At 35.1% G+C, this 23,642-nt stretch overlaps 1 protein-coding gene across 1 annotated transcript; it reads left to right on the top strand.

Moving 5' to 3' along the window:
* Window positions 1-14,982: 14,982 nt before the first annotated feature.
* LOC110457762 (acetylcholine receptor subunit beta-like) lies at window positions 14,983-22,505 on the top strand. Its single transcript, XM_021509148.1, has 6 exons — window positions 14,983-15,010; window positions 15,367-15,536; window positions 17,006-17,050; window positions 17,236-17,348; window positions 20,363-20,910; window positions 21,690-22,505. The coding sequence occupies exons 1-6, from the start codon at window positions 14,983-14,985 to the stop codon at window positions 22,139-22,141; spliced, it is 1,356 nt and encodes a 451-aa protein (XP_021364823.1). The 3' UTR covers window positions 22,142-22,505.
* The last annotated feature ends 1,137 nt before the right edge of the window (window positions 22,506-23,642 follow it).

Below are 23,642 nucleotides of genomic sequence, written 5' to 3'. Positions count from 1 at the left end.
ATGTATGCATTAACCTATACGCTGTATTGCATTCGGAAATAGATAATTAAAAAAACTTGAACGTTGATTCGGCAATCTTCATTAACGGCTCAGAAGGTGGTCATGCAATGCTACCACGGATTTAGATATCACAGCAAAAGCGTCCCGTTCACCGGATTTGAGGGTTAAGGACAACTGACAACAGTACACTTTAATCGTCAATTTTGGTCAGGGAACACTATTTTTGATTGAATTACACGGTAATAGCCCAAATGACATGAGCCTACCGGTTAAAAATCAACTTCTTCTGACGTCCCAGTTGGCAAGAAACATCTATACATAAATTTTATTACATTATTATAAGGTGTTTACTTTTTGACCCAGTAATGTTCTTATTATACTTTAAATATTTTTGCTTAAAATCCATTTTAAATGGTATATGTTGTTATTATTGGTATATTGAACTAAAAAAGTAACATATATATTCCAATATTTATGACATTTTTTTGCCAAAAGTCAAACCACAATCTATAAAACTAAGGGAGGTAACTAAAACAATTTCTAGAAATTGTTTGAGTTACCTCCCTTAGTATACGGGTAATACGCCCTGACACAAGTACCACCACTTTCCCGCGTTTCGGAAAATAGCAGGAAATATTTGTCCTGTATACACGGAGTATACGAGGGCAGTTGCCTGTCTCGTGCAGAGGTTTTGACCAATCAGATTGAGGCACATGCTAAGGGTAGTTTACGGGTACGTGTATGTTTATTCTGGCTTCGAACCTCGCACGGTGTAGTACAGTTTGAAATAGAATTATAGCAGAATTTTATGTTTTTGTAACAGATGTATGTGTGGGCATCGTCATTTTTAAGAAATCCCAGCATCAATTTTGTAAAAATCCTTAAGCATTGTCGGGCTGGTACACCTCCTGTCGCGCCTAATAAGGTTTTCAGGTTGGGTGACGCTTGGGTTTACATTTGTAGGGCGATGAACCATGCGAGGGTATATGTGGGAGGATTGTTTGTGTGTAAGGTAAATAAAGTCAGAGTAGTTATTTTGATTAAATTCATATTATATTTATGAATAAATGCCGACTCCGTCCGTGCTATCGGTCGAGCAGCTATTTGCTATTTAAGTGTTTGTGTTGTGTTTGCCTTGGCACGTATAAGGAGTATATAGAGGACGTGTATTGCACAAGCTGCTAAAGGTATTGGTACAATGCAAATATTTGGTTTATTAAATGGATATTAAGATTACAACGCAAATTTAGAATCAGTATATTTTGTTCTCTACTTGTTTTGGTATAGCTTTTAGTATAGAACGTACTTTTCAGAGAGGCTGAGGCTGTATTCATGTTCTTTGTCGATACGACGAATTTCCTAATTAATTGGATTTGTTTGATTTACATGGTAAGAGTTGTGTGGGAAGGATCTGCCCATGAATGGCTTTCAGACTGTACATACCATGTACCTATTGAAGACACTGTAAAAATAAGCATACTATGCTCTTGAATTGATCTATCTTTGGTTGTAATTACACGGTATTAGCCCAATTTTTATTTTATTTTATTAATATGGTATTATATGGTTTACGGTATTACCCCAAATGACATGAGCCTACCTGATAAAAATTAACTTCTTCTTACCGTAAATATGGTACAAAACTATTTATATATAAATTTTGATATTTTATCAAAAGGTGTTAAACTTTTCACCTATTTTTCTTATCATGCTTTTGGGTTTTTACACTGAGTACTTGAGAAATTATTTATATTGTATCACTATTGATATATTTAACTTATAAAGGCATATAATTTCAATATAAAGCACGTGTCGAGCTAAAACTCAAACAAAAGTCAATTAAACTAAGGGGTGTATCTTAAATAAGTCCCAACGCTGTATACAGGTTACCCACCCTGAATCATGTACCACCGATATGTCTATAACACGAGCTGCAATGGTTTATTGATATATTGCAATAGTTGCTTTTTAACATGGACATACAAGTTTTGATTATTTGATAACAGATACGTATTTATGATATATACATGTGTGGCAGATTCTAATTGTCCATATGATTAAGATCGCCTTCTAGCTTCGAGCTAGAGGGAATTTCCCTTTAGCTGAGTGGTATCGCGTCCGACTAAAAATCTAGGGATCGCGAGTTCGATCCCCGGTGGAAGCACACCATCTTGGCCGCTTTTGTTTATCGCGATCCAAACGATTGAACCGGTTGAACCACAGTGGTTGTGTTTATGAAAATAGGTCGGACCTAGTATTCACATGCTCTTGCAAAACTTATGTAAACTTTTGCAGGTCCGCCAATAAATGCTACATGTAAAGACAGACGAACCGATTTTTCCGCATAAACGGACAGGCTTTTAGTATTAGATGTCCATTTCTGAGCTTTTGTAAACCACATAATCTCGTAGCGATGAATTTTTTAATGATCTATATTTGATTGAATTACACAGTAATAGCCCAAATGAATGAGCCTACAGCCGAAAAATCAACTTCTTCTTGACGAAATGGGGTTTCAAACATTCATATATAAATTTTGATATTTTATAATAAGGTGTTCATATTTTGACCCGATAATTTTCCTACTATTCTTTGGTTTTGTTTACATTAAGTACTTTAAAAATAATATATGTTGTTTTTATTGATATAAAAAAAAAGCAAAAAGCATAAACATTTCAATATTAATGACATATTGAGCAAAAAATCAAACCGAAGTCCATAACACTAAGGGAGGTAACTCAAACAAGTCTTCAAGTCCCATCGCTGTATACTGGTAATGCGTGCTGAACAATGTACCATTGATGGGTCTGTAACACGAGCTGTAGTAGTCTTGATACAATCCTAATAGTTGATTTATGAACTTGATATTAAATTATATGCATATTTGATATCAAATCCGTACCTATGTTCTCTACTTGTTTTAAATAAATAACATTTGATATAGCGCCCTATCTAGCTAACATAGGCCTCTCTTAAGCGCTTTACTACAGTACATAGATATACAATTTTAATCAATACAATTTTGTGAAATTCGCAGGAGCTGCCTTATCAGGCGCTAATTACTAGTTCTATACCACATAGCTAATATATCCCTGTGTGTGTATGCCTGCGTGTGTGCTGGAGATGTATTGTGTTCTGTTTGTAGTGGGACCGTACTTAAAACGTTAGCATTTATAGTGCCACCTCGCTTGAATGCCGCAGCACAGATACGGCAACATCAACCACAGACCATTTTATTCATCACCTGTGTTTTTGGAGTTGTGTGGGAAGGAGAAAGACACTTTCTCTGACTATTCCATGTCGAACCCCGGCCGCCTGCTTGGAAGGCCGGAGTGTTAACCACTTGACCAATCTACCCATGATTGGCTTTCAGGCTGTACATACTATGGACCTATTACAGACACTGTAAATGGCGCACTATGTTCTTGAATGATCTATCTTTGGTTGTAATTACACGGCATTAGCCCAAATGACATGAGCCTACCGGATAAAAATAAACTTCTTCTTACCGTAAGTATGGTATAAAACTATTTATATATAAATTTTGATATTTTATTAAAAGGTGTTAAACTTGTCACCCGATAATTTTCTTACTATGCTTTTGGGATTTTACACTGAGTACTTTGGAAATTATTTATATTTTATAATTCTTGATATATTTAACTTACAAAAGCTTATCATTTCAATATTAAGGACATGTTGAGGAAAATTTTAAACCAAAGTCCATCAAACTAAGGGAGGTAACTTAAATATTTCTAAGTCCCATCGCTGTATATAGGTAACACACCGGGTGACCCTGAATAATGTACCAAAGAGATGTCTATAACACGTGCTGCAATGGTATTGAATACATTGCAATAGTTACTTTTTAATATGTATATATAAGTTTTGATTATTTGATAACAGTTAATTGTACATAAGATTAAGATAGCCTTCCAGCTTCGAGCTAGAGTGAATTTCCCTTTAGCTCAGTGGTAAGACGTTCGACTATAAATCTAGGGACCGTGAGTTCGATCCCCGATGGAAGCACACCATCTTGGCCGCTTTCGTTTATCGCGATCCAAAAGATTGAACCACATTTGTTGTGTTTATGAAATTAGGTCGGACCTAGTAATCAGATGCTCTTACAAAACCTATCTAGACTTTTGCAGGTCCGTCAGGATTTATACCAATAAATGTTGTTCCGCATAAACGACCAGGCTTTTAGGATTTGATGGATATTGTAAAGATATGAACGTTTTAAATGATCTATATTTGATTTAATGACACGATAATAGCCCAAATGACATGAGCCTATCGGTAAAAAAAAAAACTTCTTCTTACCATAAAAATGCTATCAAACATGCATATATAAATTTTTATATCTTATAAAAAGGTGTTCATATTTTGACCCGATAATTTCCCTATTATTATTTAGCTTTTTTTACATTGAGTACATAGATAAGATATATGTTGTTTTTATTGATACGATAAAATAAAAATAAAAAGCATAAACATTTCAATATTCATGACATGTTGAGCAAAAAGTCAAACCAAAGTCCATAAAACTAAGGGAGGTAACTCAAACAATTCTAAAAGTCTCATCGCTGTAGTACCATTGATGGGTCTGTAACACGAGCTGCAGTAGTCTTGATACAATCCTAATAGTTGCTTTATGAAATTGATATCAAAATTAGAATGCATATTTGATATCAAATCCGTACCTATGTTCTCTACTTGTTTTAAATAAATAAATATACAACATTTGATATACCGCCCTATCTAGCTTACATAAGCCACTCTTAAGCGCTTTACAGTACATAGGTATACAATTTTAATCAATACAGTTTTTTTGAATTCGCAGGAGCTGCTTTATCAGGCGCTAACTACTAGTCCTATACCACCTGGCTAATATCTCCCTATGTGTGTATACATGCGTGTGTGCTGGAGATACATTGTGTTCCGTTTGTAGTGGGACCGTACTTCTTACAGTATCATTTATAGTGCCACCTCACTTGAATGCCGCAGCACAGATAAATAAATAAATATACAACAATGTATACCCAATCTAGCTAACAAAAGCCACTCTAAAGCGCTTTACAGTACATAGATATACAATTTTATACAGGCAATACAATAAGAATATATATATTAATCAATACAATATTGAGGAATTCGCAGGAGCTGCCTTATCAGGCGCTAACTACTAGTCCTATGCCACCTGGCTAATATCTCCCTATGTGTGTATGCTGGAGATGTATTGTGTTCTGTTTGTAGTGGGACCGTGCTTCCAACGGTATCATTTATAGTGCCACCTCACTTGAATGCTACAGCACATATACCGCAACACCCAACCAAGACCATTTTATGCTCCACCTGGGTTGTTGGAGTTAACAATTACGGCAACATCAACCCCAGACCATTTTATACTCCCTCTGGGTTTTTGGAGTTGTGTGTGAAGGAGAAAGACACTTTCTCTGAATATTCCATGTGTACGACGAATTCGGGGATCGAACCCCGGTGTGTTATCCTAACCACTCGACCAATCTGCACATGAATGGCTTTCAAGCTGTACATACCATGTACCTAATACAGACACTGTAAAAGGCGTACGATGTGCTTGAATGATCTATCTTTGGTTGTAATTACACGGTATTAGCCCAAATGACATGAGCCTACCGGATAAAAATAAACTTCTTCTTACCGTAAAAACGGTACAAAACTATTTATATATAAATTTTGATATTTTATTAAAAGGTGTTAAACTTTTCACCTGGTAATTTTCTTACTATGCTTTTGGGTTTTTACACTGAGTACTTTGGAAATTATTTATATTGTATAATTCTTGATATATTTAACTTACAAAAGCTTATACTTTCAATATTAGGGACATGTTGAGCAAAAATGTAAACAAAAGTCCATCAAACTAAGGGAGGTAACTTAAACAATTTCTAAGTCCCATCACTGTATACAGGTAACACACCCTGAATCATGTACCCCCGAGATGTCTATAACACGAGCTGCAATTGTATTGATACATTGCAATAGTTGCTTTTTAATATGGACATATAAGTTTTAAATATTTGATAACAGATACGTATTTATGATATATACATGTGTGGCAGATTTTAATTGTACATAAGATTAAGATCGCTTTCTCATTTCGAGCTAGAGGGAATTTGCGTTTAGCTCAGTGGTATGGCGTCCGACTAAAAATCTAGGGACTGTGAGTTCGATCCCCGGTGGAAGCATACCTAATTGGCCGCTTTCGTTTATCGCGATCCAAACGAATTAACCGGTTGAACCACAGATGTTGTGTTTATGGAATTAGGTCGTACCTAGTAAACAGATACTCTTGCAAGACCAATGTAAACTTTTGCAGGTCCGTCAGGATTTTATACCAATAAATGTTACATTTAAAAACAGACGAACCGATTGTACCCCTCAAACGAACAGGCCTACTGGGTTAGCCTTTAGGATTGGATGCCCATTACTGAGATATTGTTAAACACATGTTTCTGTAGCGATGAACTTAGGAAATGATCTATATTTGTTTGTTTTACACGGTAATAGCCCAAATGATATGAGCCTACCGGTTAAAAATCAACTTCTTCTAATGAATCAAGCGTATCAAATATTCATATATAAATTTTGATATTTTATAAAAAGGTGTTTATATTTTGATACAAATAATTTACCCCCTATTCTTTGATTTGATTTACATTGAGTACTTTAAAAATGATATATGTTGTTTTTGTTGATATAAGAAAATAAAAAAAATGCATAAACATTTCAATATTAATGACATGTTGAGCAAAAAGTCAAACCAAAGTCGATAAAAATAAGGGAGGTAACTCAAATAAATTTAAAAGTCCCAACGCCACTCGCTGAACAATGTATCACTGATGGGTCTGTAACTAATATATAAACTGAACGTCATAGAAATATTTGTAGAGAACATAGATTGTGTAACAGATGTAATGACGGTGATGTATTGAAGTGTCCATTTTATAAAGAGTTAAGGGAGAGATATATAAAATAATTTTACAACAGAAATCCAAGTGTGTTCAAATTAATAAAACTTTTGAGCGTAAATAATGTCAAAGAAATTTGTAACACTGGGAAGTATCTATATTATGCTACGAGGAAACGTGAAAATCTGTAATGTGTTCAAGTATTTAAGTATAGTCTTTAGTATTAAGTAATTTGGTGTTCAAGTATTACTGATTATGTATGCATGCACAATTGTATTATAATGTGTTAAAAGGATTTCGTCATTACTCTCCGGATGATGTATGTAGATGTGTGTGTGTGTGTGTNTACTGATTATGTATGCATGCACAATTGTATTATAATGTGTTAAAAGAATTTCGTCATTACTCTCCGGATTATGTATGTAGATGTGTGTGTGTGTGTGTAATAGTGCCCTTATAAAATTAGAATGCTTCGATAACAAATCCGTATATGTTTTGAATGGCTCTCAGACTGTAGATACCACGAACGTATTTAAAATGCGTACTATGTTCTTCAATGATCTATCTTTGGTTATAGTTACACGGTACTAGCCCAAATGACATGAGCCCACCGGTCAAAAATCAACTTCTTCTTAGTTAAAATCATGAAACAACTATTTATATATAAGTGTTTAGATATTATCGATAGGTCTATACATTTTGACCTGATAATTTATATATCATGCTTTTAGATTTATTTACACAGAGTTCTGTTAGAATAGTGTATTTTACTTTTATAGAAACAAGACACTTTAAAGCATATATATTTCAATATCAAGGACATTTTGAGCAAAAAATCAAACCAAAGTCAATAAACCTAAGGGAGGCAACTCAAACAATTTCTAAGTCCCATATTGGCCTTAAACACTGATTGCTATGGTATTGATACAATGCAGATTTTTACTGTAACAAATAAATGTGAAATATTCATATAATACAAATATATTAACAAATAAATGTACGTATCAAGGCTGTTACCGTTTCAGTGTTGCTTCAATAAGTTGTTTTAGGATGTAAATAACGCACACTGTAAAGTGTGTTGCTTCTAAAATCAACTTTTTTCTTTCTATAGAATATCACGTCAATAACACAAAACTGGTATTGGCCTCCATACTTCATTGAGAATATTAATTTGTTATGTGTATCTTTTTTAATTCTTTATAAAGATGGTTATGTTTTAAAGCTAATTTTTTTTACTCTTTATGGTTTGGATTTTCTTCTATAACGATAATATTAACATCCTATAGAGCAACTAGTTGTTAAAATATAATATAGTTTGATGATGTAGAACAGAGATACATTCTCCCCACGTACATCTCAACATATCTGACCACCACGCGACGACTGTTGAACTGACTGTTGGCACTAATATCTCACGAGCTTACAAAAGGAAAATAATATGTTATGGCGACACAAATTACGAGCTTTTTAAGACGAGAAATCAGGAAAAGAGACCGACTACTACTTAAATCCAATCGTTCTCCTTATAACTTCAATAATTTCCGGAAACAACGTAATCATGTAAATAATCTAAAAAAACACACAAAAGAACTTTTCTACGCAGATATAAATGGATTTCTTTAATCGTTATTCAAATTCGAATCCAAGAAATTTCTGGAAAATTGTTCGTAGATTAATTAAAACTTCGGATAACTGTAATAATATACTCAAAATAAAACTGAAAATATTGAAATTACAAATTTAGGTAAAGCTAACATTTCTACTTTCGACGATACTAATATTGATGTACCTAGGCTAGAGCTTAAGACGGACGCCACCATATCTAACATACCTTTCCAATTAGATGTCATTGTAGACATTTTGAAATCTTTAAATATTAGTAAATCTGTTGGTAGCGACACAATCAGTCATACCATGTTAAAAAATACAGCACATACAGTAACTTTTCCTTTATCACTAATATTTAGATCTCCTTGGAAACTGAAATCTTTCCAAAACCCTGGAAATAAGCGTTAGTCCTGCCGTTATTTAAAAAGGGGATAAAGAGGATTCTGCCAATTATAGACCTATTTCATTACTTAGAACTGTTGGGAAAGTTTTTGAACGACTAGTTGTAAGATATATAAATAATTATTTATTAGAAAACTCATTGATATATAAATACCAATCAGGTTTCCAGCCTGGACATTCTACAGTACATCAGTTAATTGAAATTTATCATACTTTATGTGAAAATCTAGAGAAAAAAACATCCTACATGTTTAGTTTTTGGCGATATATCTAAAGCGTTCGATCGTGTGTGGAACAAGGCACTGAAAGGGAAACTAGAAAATTATGGTATTTCGGGAATATTGTTGAATTGGTTAAATAATTATGTTAGTGATAGACAACAACAGATATTTGTTGGTGATACTAAATCACATATGAGAAATACTAATGCTTGCGTTCCACAGGGTTCGGTTCTAGGTCCATTATTATTCATTCTCTATATTAATGATATTTCTGATAATCTGTTTATGTTATAGATATTGATTTTAATAATGTAAGTGTTGACTTCGTGGATAATCGTAGACACCTCGGAGTAGTTTTGGATAATAATTGTAAATGGAGTAACCACATTGATAATATATGCCAAAAAAATTCAAAACAGGTAAGTGTACTGCGCAATCTAAAATATATATTAAATAGACCAACTCTTAATAAAATATACAGACATATATTCTTCCATTACTAGAATGCTGTTGCGAGGTATGGGTGGGTGTACTCTCGGTGACGCAGACAAACTAGAAAAACTTCAACTTGAGTCTGCACGGATAATCACGGGTTTACCCTCTTATTCTAGCAGAGAATCTTTATACTCTGAAAGTGGATTCGAACCCTTATCTCAGAGAAGATCTAGGAGAAACCTTCAACAATTCTACAAAATTCACAATAATTTCACGCCAACCTATCTTACTTCTCTACTGTCTCCTCTTGTCTCAGGAAATTCACAGTACAACCTCCGTAATGCCGATAATTATTCTCTTCCTAATTTCCGACTTCAACTTTCAAACTCATCCTTTTTCCCTTCTACAATCCGACTTTGGAACCAATTAGACCTAGACATAAGACAAAGAGTTTCACATACAGCGTTTGTGTTACATGTTCCAAATTATTATCTGATTGGCGAAAGAAAACTTAATATTTTATATACCAGATTAAGAAACAGAGCTACTTCCTTAAATAATGATCTATTCCATGCAAATATAATAAATTTCCGACACTGTCAATGTGGTCATCAAATTGAAGAGACTTATCACTTCTTTTTTGAAATAAAATATATCGTGAACTAAACTATTTCATTTGTCTGGACCTGCAGCTGATACTTTTTGGTAGTTTGGAATTAAACCAACAGGAAAATGAAATAATATTTCAACACACTCGGCAATACATTCTAGATTCACATAGATTTTGAGAACGATACCCCCCATACACACACACACACACACACACACATACACACAACCCCCCACCCTTCACTTTTCTACAGACATTGTACGCTCTTGGTATTAATTTGATCTATGTTGGTAATTTATTAGTCGACAATCTTTTTATCTTAAATGTTGAAGAGTCGTGTTTCTGGTCTTCCCCGATACGAACGGCCCTCAAGAAACGAAATTACCTGAAGGAATGGAACTTACAAGGAGAAGGCAACAGAGGCACGGGAAGTGATGAACATTAGAAAAGCAGAGTGTTATGAATAGTGGACAGTGTTACTAGTGCCGTCTGTGTCGGAAAAGATCACTACCACGATCTCGCATTAAATATCTTCAAGCTATGACCCCCTCCCTCTCTCTCTCTCTCTCTCAGTAACATTAATCTTAATTGAAACTATGGCTTTACATAGGCTGGAGAACTTGTGCCCAATCCCTTTGAGTATTAGATGAAAATATATTTAAATCAGCAACGATTTAGCTACTTAGTGATCTATTTTTGGTTTATTATTGAAACGGTACTAGCCTAAAAGGCATATACCTACCGTCTAAAAACTCAATTAACTTCTTCTGATGCTACAATGTGGTATAAAAACGTGTATATATTTTTTGATGTATTTTTTAAAAGGTTTTTTAATTTTTACCCACATTTTTCTACTTATTGCTTATATATATTTGTACTAAATACTGATATTCGAATATATTCTGTTATGAATAAGATACTTAAATTTAAAGAAAGTATAGTCATTTTGATTTAATTGCATTTTATTCAACTAAGTTAAACCATTTGTCTATAAAAATAGGGGAGGTAACTCAAACACGCTCTGACACTTGTATTCATCATGCGTCTGCATCACACCGACTACTTTAGTTTGATACAGTAAAAACTAAAAAGCAGTTGCTTTGAAATATATAGATAACTGTATATGATATTATAAATTTGATAATATCGAAATAATTAATTAAAGTTAATTAAATGTTTCTACGAAAAAGAAAGATGTTTAGTGGCATATTCGAAAGTCGATGGCAGAAGTATACCACAATAAAGGTGTATATTTTTATTTTGCGGTAAAAGAAATGAGTCATTCACATGTTTATTGCTTTTGGCTTGTATATGAATCCAACTGATTCGTTTAATTATTTGTTATTTTTTATCGAATTTACTTGATGTGCATCTGGGAAAAAACAGTTATTTTTTACACAAACATATACGTTTTATGTGTCCCTGGTTGACCTAAATATAATAAATGAAATAAATATTATGAATTGTTGAATGAGAATTGAACATTCTTATAATGCTGCGATGTAAAAGATTGATTTATGATTTCAATTTTCCAAAATCCAATAACACTATTCTTGTGTAAAAATGAACTGACCACAAATATGTCATAGTGTTTTTTTGTGTAATCCTGTTTTAGTTAAGATGCACGTCCATTTTTTCTCTCGACTCCGTGTTTTTTATTTGTGCCAAAAAATGACAACCCCTATCCTAAAAGAATAGCAGTTGTGCGTATTATACGAAGATTAAAACTATTGGATGATTGTTTTACAGGTGATTAAAGATGTGGAGAAAGAGAACAATATTTTCAATAAAATAACAAAAATTATTATACGAAATCAGGACTCTGTTTTCACTTCCACACTCAACTCACTAAGTGCTCGTTTCAGAAACAAAGATATTCAAATTGAAAAAAAAATATGCAGCGCTTGAATGTGAGAATTTCCACACACGATTTTGTAGGTTTATTCTCTGAGTTCATAAAAAGTGCTAACATTTTGCTGTTCTAACTGAACTAGGTAGATTCCCCCTCTATTTTGATATGGTAAATAAAATGGTTAGCTTTTGGTATCGTTTTAGAAAATTTGTACGTGTAAATTGTTGATCAAATCACATTATCATCATTATTGGTGTTTATTACATACTTACTAATAAATACGGGTTTTTTGTATATGCGATACGACATAATTGCTCTAACCCATATCAGCCCTCGCCGTATCACACCCCAAAACCCGTATCAGCCCCCGCCGTATCACACCCCAAAACCCATATCAGCCCGCAAAACCCATATCACACCCCATTTGGAAAAAAAATCGTTTTTCAATATTTCAAAAATTAAAATAAATCATAAGATAGTAGTTTTTATTAGTAAGTATGTAATAAACAGAATAAAACACGCCTTTTTCCATATCACACCCAGTATCAGCCCTTGGGCTGATATTGCAGTCTCGGGTTGATACTGGGTGTGATATGGAAAAGGGCATGTATTATTCTCTATATATTTGGGACCTATATCATGTTTAAATCAAATTTTGGACTAGTGCAATATTTAACACTACTCTCATGTGGCCAAAGAAATAAATTATCACGATTACATGTATAGAACGTGGAAGATACACAGGTATACCAAGACATCAAAGGTTATGTAACAATTGTTCATTAGAAGAAGTAGAGGATGAGTGTTGCTTATAATACATCCGTATTAATTAACGTTTAATAACAGAATCATTGTTATATTACAGAATTATACATTTCGGTTTTCCAAGTATGAAGCAACGTAGGCAGGAAGACACATTTAGATAGGGAGGAATAAATAGGCACGTGTACGCTCCATGTTTGCCTCTTCAAGTATCTATGGACGGATATCTGTATTGAGAAGTATAAGATAAGGTTAAACATTTCGACTACTATTATTTCCCACGGGGCTATTTTCGTACTAAAGTTAAACGGATCTTTTTGTCAAAAGAGAAAATACATTCCGGATTCTTTTACAGCTTTTTTGATCGTGTTTCATCAACTTTCGATGTGAATAGGTTCATCAACTTTCGATGCGAATGAGTTGTCAATAGACTATTCATTCAATTGAAAGTAGATAATTGAAGTGTGCTGCCGTCATTTGTACTATATGAACTAGATTCAACAGCAACTTTCTGTATCTGTCATGTATGTAGCATTTTATTAAAAAGATGAACTGTCTTAATTGGACTATAGTGAATGCTTGAAAGCACAGGACATACATACAATATAATTCTATCCAGGCATGTGCGAATCGACATTTAAAATGTAAAACGTGACTCAACCCCATGGTCTAAATATTTATTTAATGCATACGGTGACATATTTGATTATTTTTTCGGGATTTCTTTATATTCGTACACTTTAAATTGATTAATGGTGCCATGTACGTACGTCACAGCTAACAGTCCGATTTTTTTAACTCCTCTATTAAAGTGTATGATTTCAATGTGTTCGTGTCATCGAGAAACACATCTAACGGAACTCAAATTAAAATCATAAAAATCAATCAGAAATTATAAATTAACACTTTGAAGCGTTGTAAAAACTGGAATAGATGACTAAATGAAATATAAATAAACAGCATGACATATGGAGTAATCCTAATGTATTTTCATACGCTTCGAAATTATTCTTTCCCTTTGGGTCGTTTACTGGACCAGGGCCATACGCTATCTTTGTGTAGATACAAAATAAACTTCTTTTTAAAACATATGTCTTCATAAATTTATCCGGGCCTGGACGTGCAATGGAATGGACAACACAACTGGGGAGGGTGGAAGTAGTTGGACTTAATGTAAGGTTTGCTTACGACAATTGTACTCTAAGTGACTTCATGCTAAGTGTTTTCTAAGTTTTTTTTTTTTTTATCATAGAAATAATCATTACAGAAGTAAGTTTTATGGAACATATCTTTCAAATTGTGCCAAAAACATCAGCGGGATTCCATCATTGAATACTATATTAGTTAAATTAATGTGATATTTTTTAATTATCAGAGTAACACAGTCATTGAAAACAGAAAAAATCAACTAAACATAATTGAAAATATAGCTCCGAGACTTAATAAACCTACTGCAGTTCATATCTGATGCAATAAAGAACAAGTCGTGTCGAGAATGAGTTTCTGTGACGTGATTAACTGAGTAACCTCTGTTGACAGTTTTGATGACGACGAGAACATCGACTGCTAATTACCTGTGTTTACTGTAACTATTAGTTACCTGTACTTCTTACATTAACTATTTATAAAAAGTACTGTAAAATCACGGATTCGTGACTGATTAGCACTGTTTAACTATTAGGTGTCTCGGTACAAATTACACACTTAGTACCTCTCACGTTGATACACGCTGTTAACATCTTGTCTCAATCCAAGTTGTGACGAAAAGGTACTGAAAGAGATGACCCAGTGGTCAGAGAAAAACACCCTTTAATTTTCATGTCACCCCTTTCTTGTGTGTGAAATCCTACAAACACATGTTATAACGCGAATTGCTCAATTATCTACCTCTTACAAACAAACTTATAACTTAACAAGTCATCTCTCTTAAAATGTCTAACCTGTATTCCAGAACGATTGTACATGTTAGGAAGGCAATGTGTTCTGTCCTGTCCCTATATATGGACACCCAGATGTTTTGTTTAAATAGCAGTTGCTATTTCTGCTAAACAATCCCATTTAAGGTAAGCGTAACAACTGGTGAACCCGTTGCAGGCATAATGTCCGGTTCGGGTGCTGTAATGGGTGGCTTCATCGATCATGGTGCTACAGCCTCCATCACGCATACGTACATTACACAGACGGAGGCACGTTCTTAAATTGCCTTAGCTGTTAGGGCGATAAAACCTAAATCCAAAATTCAAATCAAACTAATCTTTACAAAAAAACAAAAAAAACAACTTTATAACTTGACTCTCCCAGTTATCTCCCTTACAGTGTGTCATTTCTTACAAAAAAACTTTCAAAACTTGTCTGTGTTTTCTCCTCGTGTGAGCGTTATATCTGTAAAACTCATGTCATGATTAACATGTTGTCCCCCAGGGTTTTCTCGTCTGCCTTGCATTAAAATCTCTTATGATAATTTTAACTCTCCATTGTTTAAACGTAACTTGACTTTCCCTGCTTTATTTTTTTCTATTCAAGTGGGTGCTGTCCTCTTCAACGACGCGCAAGCCCTTACTCCAATGAACTATTCCACAGCCCTGGAGTCAGAGCTCCGGTCCGGTCTGTTTTCCAAATACGAGGTACTCCAGCGTCCTTCACAGAAAGTAAGAGTTAGGGTGTCCATCACACTTCTGACCATCAACGAACTGGTGAGTGACCATTGTCCGTGTGAGTTATAGTGTAGTACCCTAACTAATTAATATTTAATAAAATAACTTAATACGGATAAGTAATACATTAAAGAATTTGAACACTATTTGATAATTGTTTAGGTAGCAGTGATTGTTAATTTTGTGCCTATCTTCAAATATTTGTTCATAAAAATGTAAAACCAATGTTACAGAAAGTGACATATTGTAATTTCTATTTATAGGCGAACTACATTGTGTAACAACGTACCTTAGTGTGATTGCTATTTATTTTATTATCACAGATTTTAATGTATTATTGCGTGTGTGAATGCTTTTGGTCGTATGCCGGTATAGTTTAATGTGATTGATGTTCAGCCAAAGGGTACCATTGTTCCAGTAACAGTTGTGTAATAGACAAGACGATTTCCTTTTCGGAGCTGTTTTTAATAGTCTACCTTGTATATTTCGTCTTTTCGTATTGCAGAGTTATCTGCTCTTGATAGCAGGTATTGATTGTTACGTCATTTGTTTGTGAGAGTAACCTCATATTTTTTTTCTCACACAAACTAATGACGTAATAATTAATACCTGCTCACAGGAGCAGATAACTCTGCAATACGAAAAGACGGAATAGAAGATAGATCTAACTAAATGTTGCTTCTGGGTTGAAATGGTTAACCTTGGCGAGGTATTCGTCTTTCATCTTGTTACATTAACAATTCATGGAAAGCAACATTGGTATTCTCCAAGGGATTCCTTTATTTTGGTTTTCAAGTAAGTAAAGATTGAACAACTGTTATTCTTCAAAATGTGTCGTAAGATGTGTTTTTACATGGAAATGGAAACATCTGTAGAAACTAATTTAAACAAGTCGTGTTTACATCGTACAAGTTTGTAAAATCAATGACTTAAACAAATTTTTACATATTAATTTGATGGTATCGTTTACATTAATATACACATGGTTTCTTACGGATAGAGAAGATGTTTTGTGAAGAGCAGATATAAATTAATCACAGGTAGATCTATGCTGATACTTTATCAATTATGGACTTTTGATGAGGTGAATATGTGTTCAAATGAACATGAAAAGGATATATCGACATGGACGAAGTCGAGGTCAATATACATAATTATATATATAACTTTTCAGGTCCATATATCAACATATTCACCGAAAAAAGTCCTTAGTTACTATATCAGATATATAATTATGCTGTTTTTAATTATTAAATAAAATAAGGAACGTTATGAAATCGTGAAGAGAAAAAGCGGTGCATTTGGCAAAAGGCATTGTGACGTTATAATTGAAGTGACGTCATAAAGGAAATATTAACCTTCCGTTTCTTAAAAAGGTGACTCCGAGTCAATATCACAATCACCGACCTCCATGGGATTATCATCAAACCCATGAGAATTTATACATAAGTTGTGTCATCTAATAGTATGAAATGTGGCCTTATCACGTACCTGTATTGTCATTACAGAACATCAAAGACCAGGCGCTGTCCATCACCGCTTACTTTACACTGGTATGTACAAATGTATATTACAGCGGTTCACAACGAATTACTTATGTTTACCTATCCAGACTTGGTTCAATTCAAATTCGAAAACGAAATCAAATTTGGTTGAATTTTCTTATTGAAGTTTAAAAATTAACTAACCTGATCTAAAAGAAATATGTAATAAAACCCTTAAACCTTTCCTTTTATAGTCATGGATGGACTCGCGTTTGTCATGGGCGTCCAATGTGACCTACAGCAACATCATGTTCTTGTTTAGCACGGAGACCTATGTATGGAGGCCCTCTCTCATCATCGATAACGCGTGAGTATAGCCGTTGTTTACTATACGTATGGAGCCCTATGCATGTAGGCCCTCTCTCATCATCGATAACGCGTGAGTATAGCCATTGTTTACTATACGTATGGAGACCTATGCATGTAGGCCCCCTCTCATCATCGATATATAAGTATGGAGACCTATGTATGTAGGCATCTCTCATCAGCGATAACGCGTGAGTATAGCCGTTGTTTACTATACGTATGGAGACCTATCCATGTAGGCCCTCTCTCATCATCGATAACGCGTGAGTATAGCCATTGTTTACTATACGTATGGAGACCTATGCATGTAGGCCCCCTCTCATCATCGATATATAAGTATGGAGACCTTTGCATGTAGGCCCTCTCTCATCATCGATATATAAGCATGGAGACCTATGTATGGAGGCCCTCTCTCATCATCGATAAGGCGTGAGTAAATCCTTTGTTTACTTTACTTTAAGTACGTATTGAGATTTATGTATGTAGACCCTCTTACCTAATCGATATTACGTGAGTATATTCGTTAAGTAGTGCACGGAAACCTATGTATGGAAGCACTCTCTCAACATCGATATTGTTTGAGCATAGTCGTTGTTTACTATAAAAATGGATCAATAAAGAATGGGACACTCACTCATCATCGATAACGCGTGAGTATAGTAGTTGTTTATGGACTAACATCATTAGTTTGCACACTATGGACACATTCAGTAATCTTACGCTGTTATCCAACGAACCTTGTCAAGAACGTGTTTATTGTATCCATAATTTCCTTGTGTATCATTTAAAGTCTCGTGGTATAAATGCTCGTTGAGATACTTTTTTTGCTTTGGTGGTGGTCATGGTGACTTGCCCTAACGTCATACATGTCACTAAGAACATGATATAATTACACGTTACGGTCAAATCACGTTTCTGTGATTAAAAGCATCATCGAAAATCCACAAGGAATGTTCTCCTTTCAATAATTGAAGACTCGGCAATCAGTGCGGAAACCAACCCATATAACAGGCCATAAACCCCATACATCTTTGTACTGTATAAGGTTAGCCTCTACGCCTCCTGGCGAGATTTAATTGATTATAACTACACATGCCAGTGGCTATATTACCGAATCATGTACATCACACATTAACGATTTATGGCTAAATATAGGAAAACTTAGTGTCAAATACAGCGAAATCTCAATATAATGCCCCTCGTTTCATTAGCCACCTCGCTTACGGACAGTGTGTTTCAAGTTTTCTTCTGGCTTCCTTTATAACTGTTCCTTTATACGTCTCACTACGATATTCCACTAAACCCTTTATACCGTCAATATCTACCTAGATTCATCGTTACAATGTAACGCGATTTCACTGCATGCTTAAATAATAACATATCTCTAAATGTAAAATTATTATTAAGTCATGAATTAAAACTTCGTCATCCTGTAACTATTCTTGCCTGACAAGTTGTGGCGTTGTAACGGGGTTTGGTGATATGTCGAGAGTTACATACAAAGGATTATGGTAAGGGAAAAGAGAAAGGGGGCGACGAGATAGGCTGGCGGTATACTAGCTCGCAAAGGACATAAGAACATTATTTCGATTGCCATGGTTCAACTATAAATCATAATCTTAATGTTGCATTATGAAGGCTTACACACTTTACATGTACTATTGAGGCATTACCTTTCTAGATCATTCAGATAGTTACTGATTAGTTTATTACATTTATTAAAAAATCCCGAGATTAACTGTTTAGCCTTCTCCCTCCTTTTAGTCTTACTGCGTCTTACCTTTTTAAAAAAAATCCCAAGATTAACTGTTTGGCATGCTCCCTCTCTAAACCATCCAGAGATACACTATAAAGCCTTCACTTCGGCTCTATCCTTATCTAATTACAGTTGAGTGTGATCATTCTCTAAAGCATAAAGTTATGTACTGGAGAGCCGACTTTCTTTCTTAAGCATACCTAGGTTTTCTGTCCTCCATCTCTAAAATACCCAAAGATTTTCAGCAGAACCTGTTCTCTCTATTAAACTACACATTTCTTAACTGGAAAGCCAACTTCCTCTTTGAAACATCCGAGCCTTTCTCTCTCTCTGAAAATTCCCAGGATCAACTGCAGAGCCTGTTCCTTCTTTTAAACACTTTTAAACATTTGGGTATTTTCCTGTAGCACCAACTCTTCACTAAGACATCTTTACATTTGTCATTTATTTATCTATTTGTTTAAATGGCTTTGCAAAAAATATTTCTCGCCAAAATTAAACGATATACAGTAGATACAGATTTGAATGAACTTTCTGTATCGTGTCGTTCAGGACCATGCGTACTTCTTGAACTCAAATATTTTACGTGAAATGCTTCCCAGTTTGCGTTTACTGATTTTGCATATGGATCATGATCAGACGAAACCAGAAACAGCTGTACTTCATGTACTTAAATCGATGTTTCTGCATAGCTTATTTCGAACTGTAGCTAATCTTGTTCTCGTAAGTTGACAGGTTAGAAACGATTTTGTAACACAATATAAATGTTTCAGCCAATCAAATTTTAAAGTAGATATGTGTTCCCCAATAAGTAAGCGTGTCACATTGTCCTCGATGCTTCAGGGGTTACGCTCACTTTCGCTCTCAGCACCCATGGGATATGCCATAGAAAAAATTGAAGGCACACAGCTAGCTATTTGATTGGTTTCAGGTAAAAAAAAGCCTGACCAACCACTAGGTTGATTCATGTCATTTGAATATTAGAGAGGACCAACACCAGACTTCAAAGCCAGTCAATTTTACCGCTACACGAACGCGAGGTTCTTTTGATGTACATCAAAGGATCAAACTATTCTTCTCGTCACATCCACAAGGTAGTGCACACTGAGCCTTCGATTTTGCTATGACATATTCCAGGGGTGCAGAGAGTGACTTCGAGGAAGGGGTCACATATGACGAACTCAACAAAAATCAATAATGAAATCTAAACGAAAAACAGATATAGCATCAAACTGATATGCGCTTGTCTTTATTTCTAGGGTGGACGAAATGACCGTTATGAGCGACAAGAACATACCCATCCGGATTGACTCGTCGGGAGGTCTGACCTGGAACCCCGCAGGTGTGTACACTGTGGCCTGTGATTCGGACATCACCTACTATCCTCTGGACATTCAGACGTGTACACTGTCCGTCAGCTCGTGGGGCTACACGAGCGGCGAGATTACACTTGTATATGACACTGACCACGGTCGCGGTATTGACACCACCTCCTACAGCGAGAACGGCGAGTGGTCGCTCGTCGGCTCGAACGTGGAGACGGAGGGTGAAAGTCAAACGCGAGGGTCCCAGACCTTCTCCAACGTGAAATTCAATATCGTTCTGAGGCGCAGACCACTGTTTCATCTACTCAATACGTTATTCCCTGTTTCATTGATGGCGTTTTTAAGTGCAATGGTGTTTAAGTTGCCGCCCGACTCCGGAGAGAAGATCGGGTTCTCTCTGACCGTTTTACTAGCGTACGCTGTGTACCTGACCTTGATTTCAGACAACATCCCAAGTACTTCAGTCTCCGTCTGCTACTTGTGTGAGTATAACTTTAGGCCATACACTCGTTTCGGGGGGATCTGTCAATAATCATTAAGTGGGATGTATTATACCGCATTTCATTTGATTGTGCAAGAATCCAAATTTTCACAACCCTTATAAGCCTTTAACAATGCGTACGACTTATACAAATACGACAGTGTAATATAAAACATAGCGAAAAATCCTGTATTTTTGTTTTAGTACCGGCGTGTAAATACATAAGTTTTTTCAAATTTGGTTTACTTGCTTGAGTTACATAGCGTGCATTTTGATACCGAGACCTTCGTGGCCTGTCCATCACCTTCTAAGGTAACAGCATTGAAGTTGTCATTTAGAAGGAGAAAGGAACAAATTCTTTTCTATAGAATAATTATTTATAACTACAGGTTCTTCCTTGGATGGGTAAATCATGTATATCATTCAAATGAGGCAGTAGATTCACATGTCGTTTCAAATACATTTTTACTCCAATAGACATCAGCCTGAGATCGAAATCTTCGTACACATCGACTAGAATTAACATGTACTTTTAAGTCTTTATGGAGGAAATTATCATTACTTCTTACATGCGTGTCATTGTCAAAGACACAGAAACTATGCCATGAAAATTATGATATAACTCTAGATGAAACAAAATAAAAGTAAGAGAATGTAACCCGACTAAGATTCATATGTATTTGTTGCAATGTTAACAATGTCCTATTATTGAAAATAATAAATAAATGTCATTTTTTTTTTACCTGTGTTGCTCACTGATTGTGCGGTTGTGCTTTGCAGCTATCTACCTTGCGATGATCCTGTCGTTTGGTTCTATCTCTGTGATCTGTACAATCCTGGTACTCAACTTCCACCACCGCTCCAACGAGAAGGAACCCATACCGAGGTGGCTGAAGATGTTCACATTCGCCGTTGTGGCCAGGGTCGTCTGCTGGAAAGGACATTGCTGTTGTCGGAAACGGAGCGCCTTCAGTCCTTCATCTCCAAACAATCAAGGCCATTCTTCATCTGCCAAGCATTTGGATGCTGAGATCAACGAAAAAGACGTGCCTGTGGATGACACACCGGGACAAAACGACGACGATTTTGACGAGGTGGACGATGTGACATGGAAAGACATCGCCGGGATCTTGGACAAGTTTTTCTTTTTCATTTTCATGGTGTCAATTGGTCTGTCCACCATCGTAATCTTCTCCCTGCTAATGAACAACTTCTTTGAGGCTTCGTACTAAACGAGTGGTCAAGCCGGACACATAACTGATTATACAACACAGATCTGGTCAGCAAACATGTCCTGGATATTGCTAGACATATAGACAAATGATTCCTTCTTTCTCCTTGTTGTTACCGACTAAAGGTTTGGCCATTTTCAAAGAAAAAAGTCACGAACAAGGCGTCTTAAAGTCTTTTAAATCAGTTGACGCATGCATTTTTGGCATCCATATACTGATGTTTGGTAGCTTCAGTGCCTGGCTGTGCGACCGCGCAGCAAGGATAAAAAGCCCGAGTGAATAATTTTATAGCAATCATGTGTTTTTGTGTTAAATGGTTGTATGCTACCTTATGCTGACATTCGTCTCTTTGCCCCTGAAAAGTGTTTCATAATAAGAAGCACTGAAGCTGTATTTTAAGAATCCCCGACCTACATGAGGAAAATCATTCAAGAATTCCACTGTATGGTTTTTGTAAATGCAGTAACCCCCCTTTGATTTCGTTTTGCTATTATTGTAACTCGAATGGGCCGGGTTACTGTAGCAGGCTTGCATGCATTTTTAATAATTAGATGATTTTGAGTTATAGAATAAAGTAGTACACTGATTAAATGGTTGGTAAGGGAGACAACTGTGACTAAGATAACTGATACAATGCGTAAGGTAGCAGATATATATTAAAGTATATAAATATTTATGCACTTTTAGAAATATAAATATTTTTGAAAAAATGATGTTTCTGGTATCGTTGTAATCAAATTTTGTTATCCGGAGAAAACCTTATTTGAAATGATCTATTATGGTTTATAAACGAATGAATGAAGAAGGACATTATTTTCTTTACTGGTAAGAAGATGAATTTGTAGCATAAACGAGGGACAATGACACTGTGATATAACCTTGTGAGCTGTCTTTGATTATTAAATTTTAACGTGTATACATAGAAAATAACTTATTCTCTGACGTACTGTACAATATGTGATTTTGTGACGTGAAGTATTAGATATGCTGTTGACGTGTTGTGTCATGTATGATTTTGTGACGTACTACCAATATATAATTTTGTGACTTACTACCAATATATGATTTTGTGACGTACTACCAATTAGATTTTGTGACGTGCTGCTAAATGTGTGATTTTGTGACGTAAACAATAAGTGATGTCGTGAGGTGCTGTTCAATTTTTAATTTGGTGACGTGCTTTGCTATAAAGGGTTTGTATGGCGTACTGAACAATTTTAAAACATGTTCATCGTGTAACATTGGATTCTCGGGCGTAAACAAGTTGTAATTATGTCGAAATCGTTGGAAAAGGAGGCATTTTACATTGATGAAAAATTTAATAAAACAAATAAAACTCGTTCCATCTAACTTTTATAAAAAATTGAATCTTGTTTTGAGATTCTCTCTTCGGAAACATGCTCATTTGGTGAATGGATGATATATCATATCTTCATATTTTGATGAATACGAGAAGATTGCTTTTTTCCCCCTCAAACAGTGTCTATCTAATCTAGACACA

Source organism: Mizuhopecten yessoensis, unplaced genomic scaffold (assembly GCF_002113885.1).
Source record: "Mizuhopecten yessoensis strain PY_sf001 unplaced genomic scaffold, ASM211388v2 scaffold9309, whole genome shotgun sequence".
Classification (NCBI taxonomy): domain Eukaryota; kingdom Metazoa; phylum Mollusca; class Bivalvia; order Pectinida; family Pectinidae; genus Mizuhopecten; species Mizuhopecten yessoensis.
Note: the sequence above shows the minus strand (reverse complement) of the source record. Positions and strands in the feature narration are given on the sequence as shown.

What these genes read in the sequence shown, in the direction of transcription:
- LOC110457762 (XM_021509148.1), top strand. Translation starts at nt 14,983, where the DNA reads ATGGTGCTACAGCCTCCATCACGCATAC. An exon ending in ACAGCCTCCATCACGCATAC is followed by an intron (nt 15,011 to 15,366) that starts GTACATTACACA and finishes TTTCTATTCAAG; the next exon opens with TGGGTGCTGTCCTCTTCAAC. An exon ending in TCTCTCATCATCGATAACGC is followed by an intron (nt 17,349 to 20,362) that starts GTGAGTATAGCC and finishes CTTTATTTCTAG; the next exon opens with GGTGGACGAAATGACCGTTA.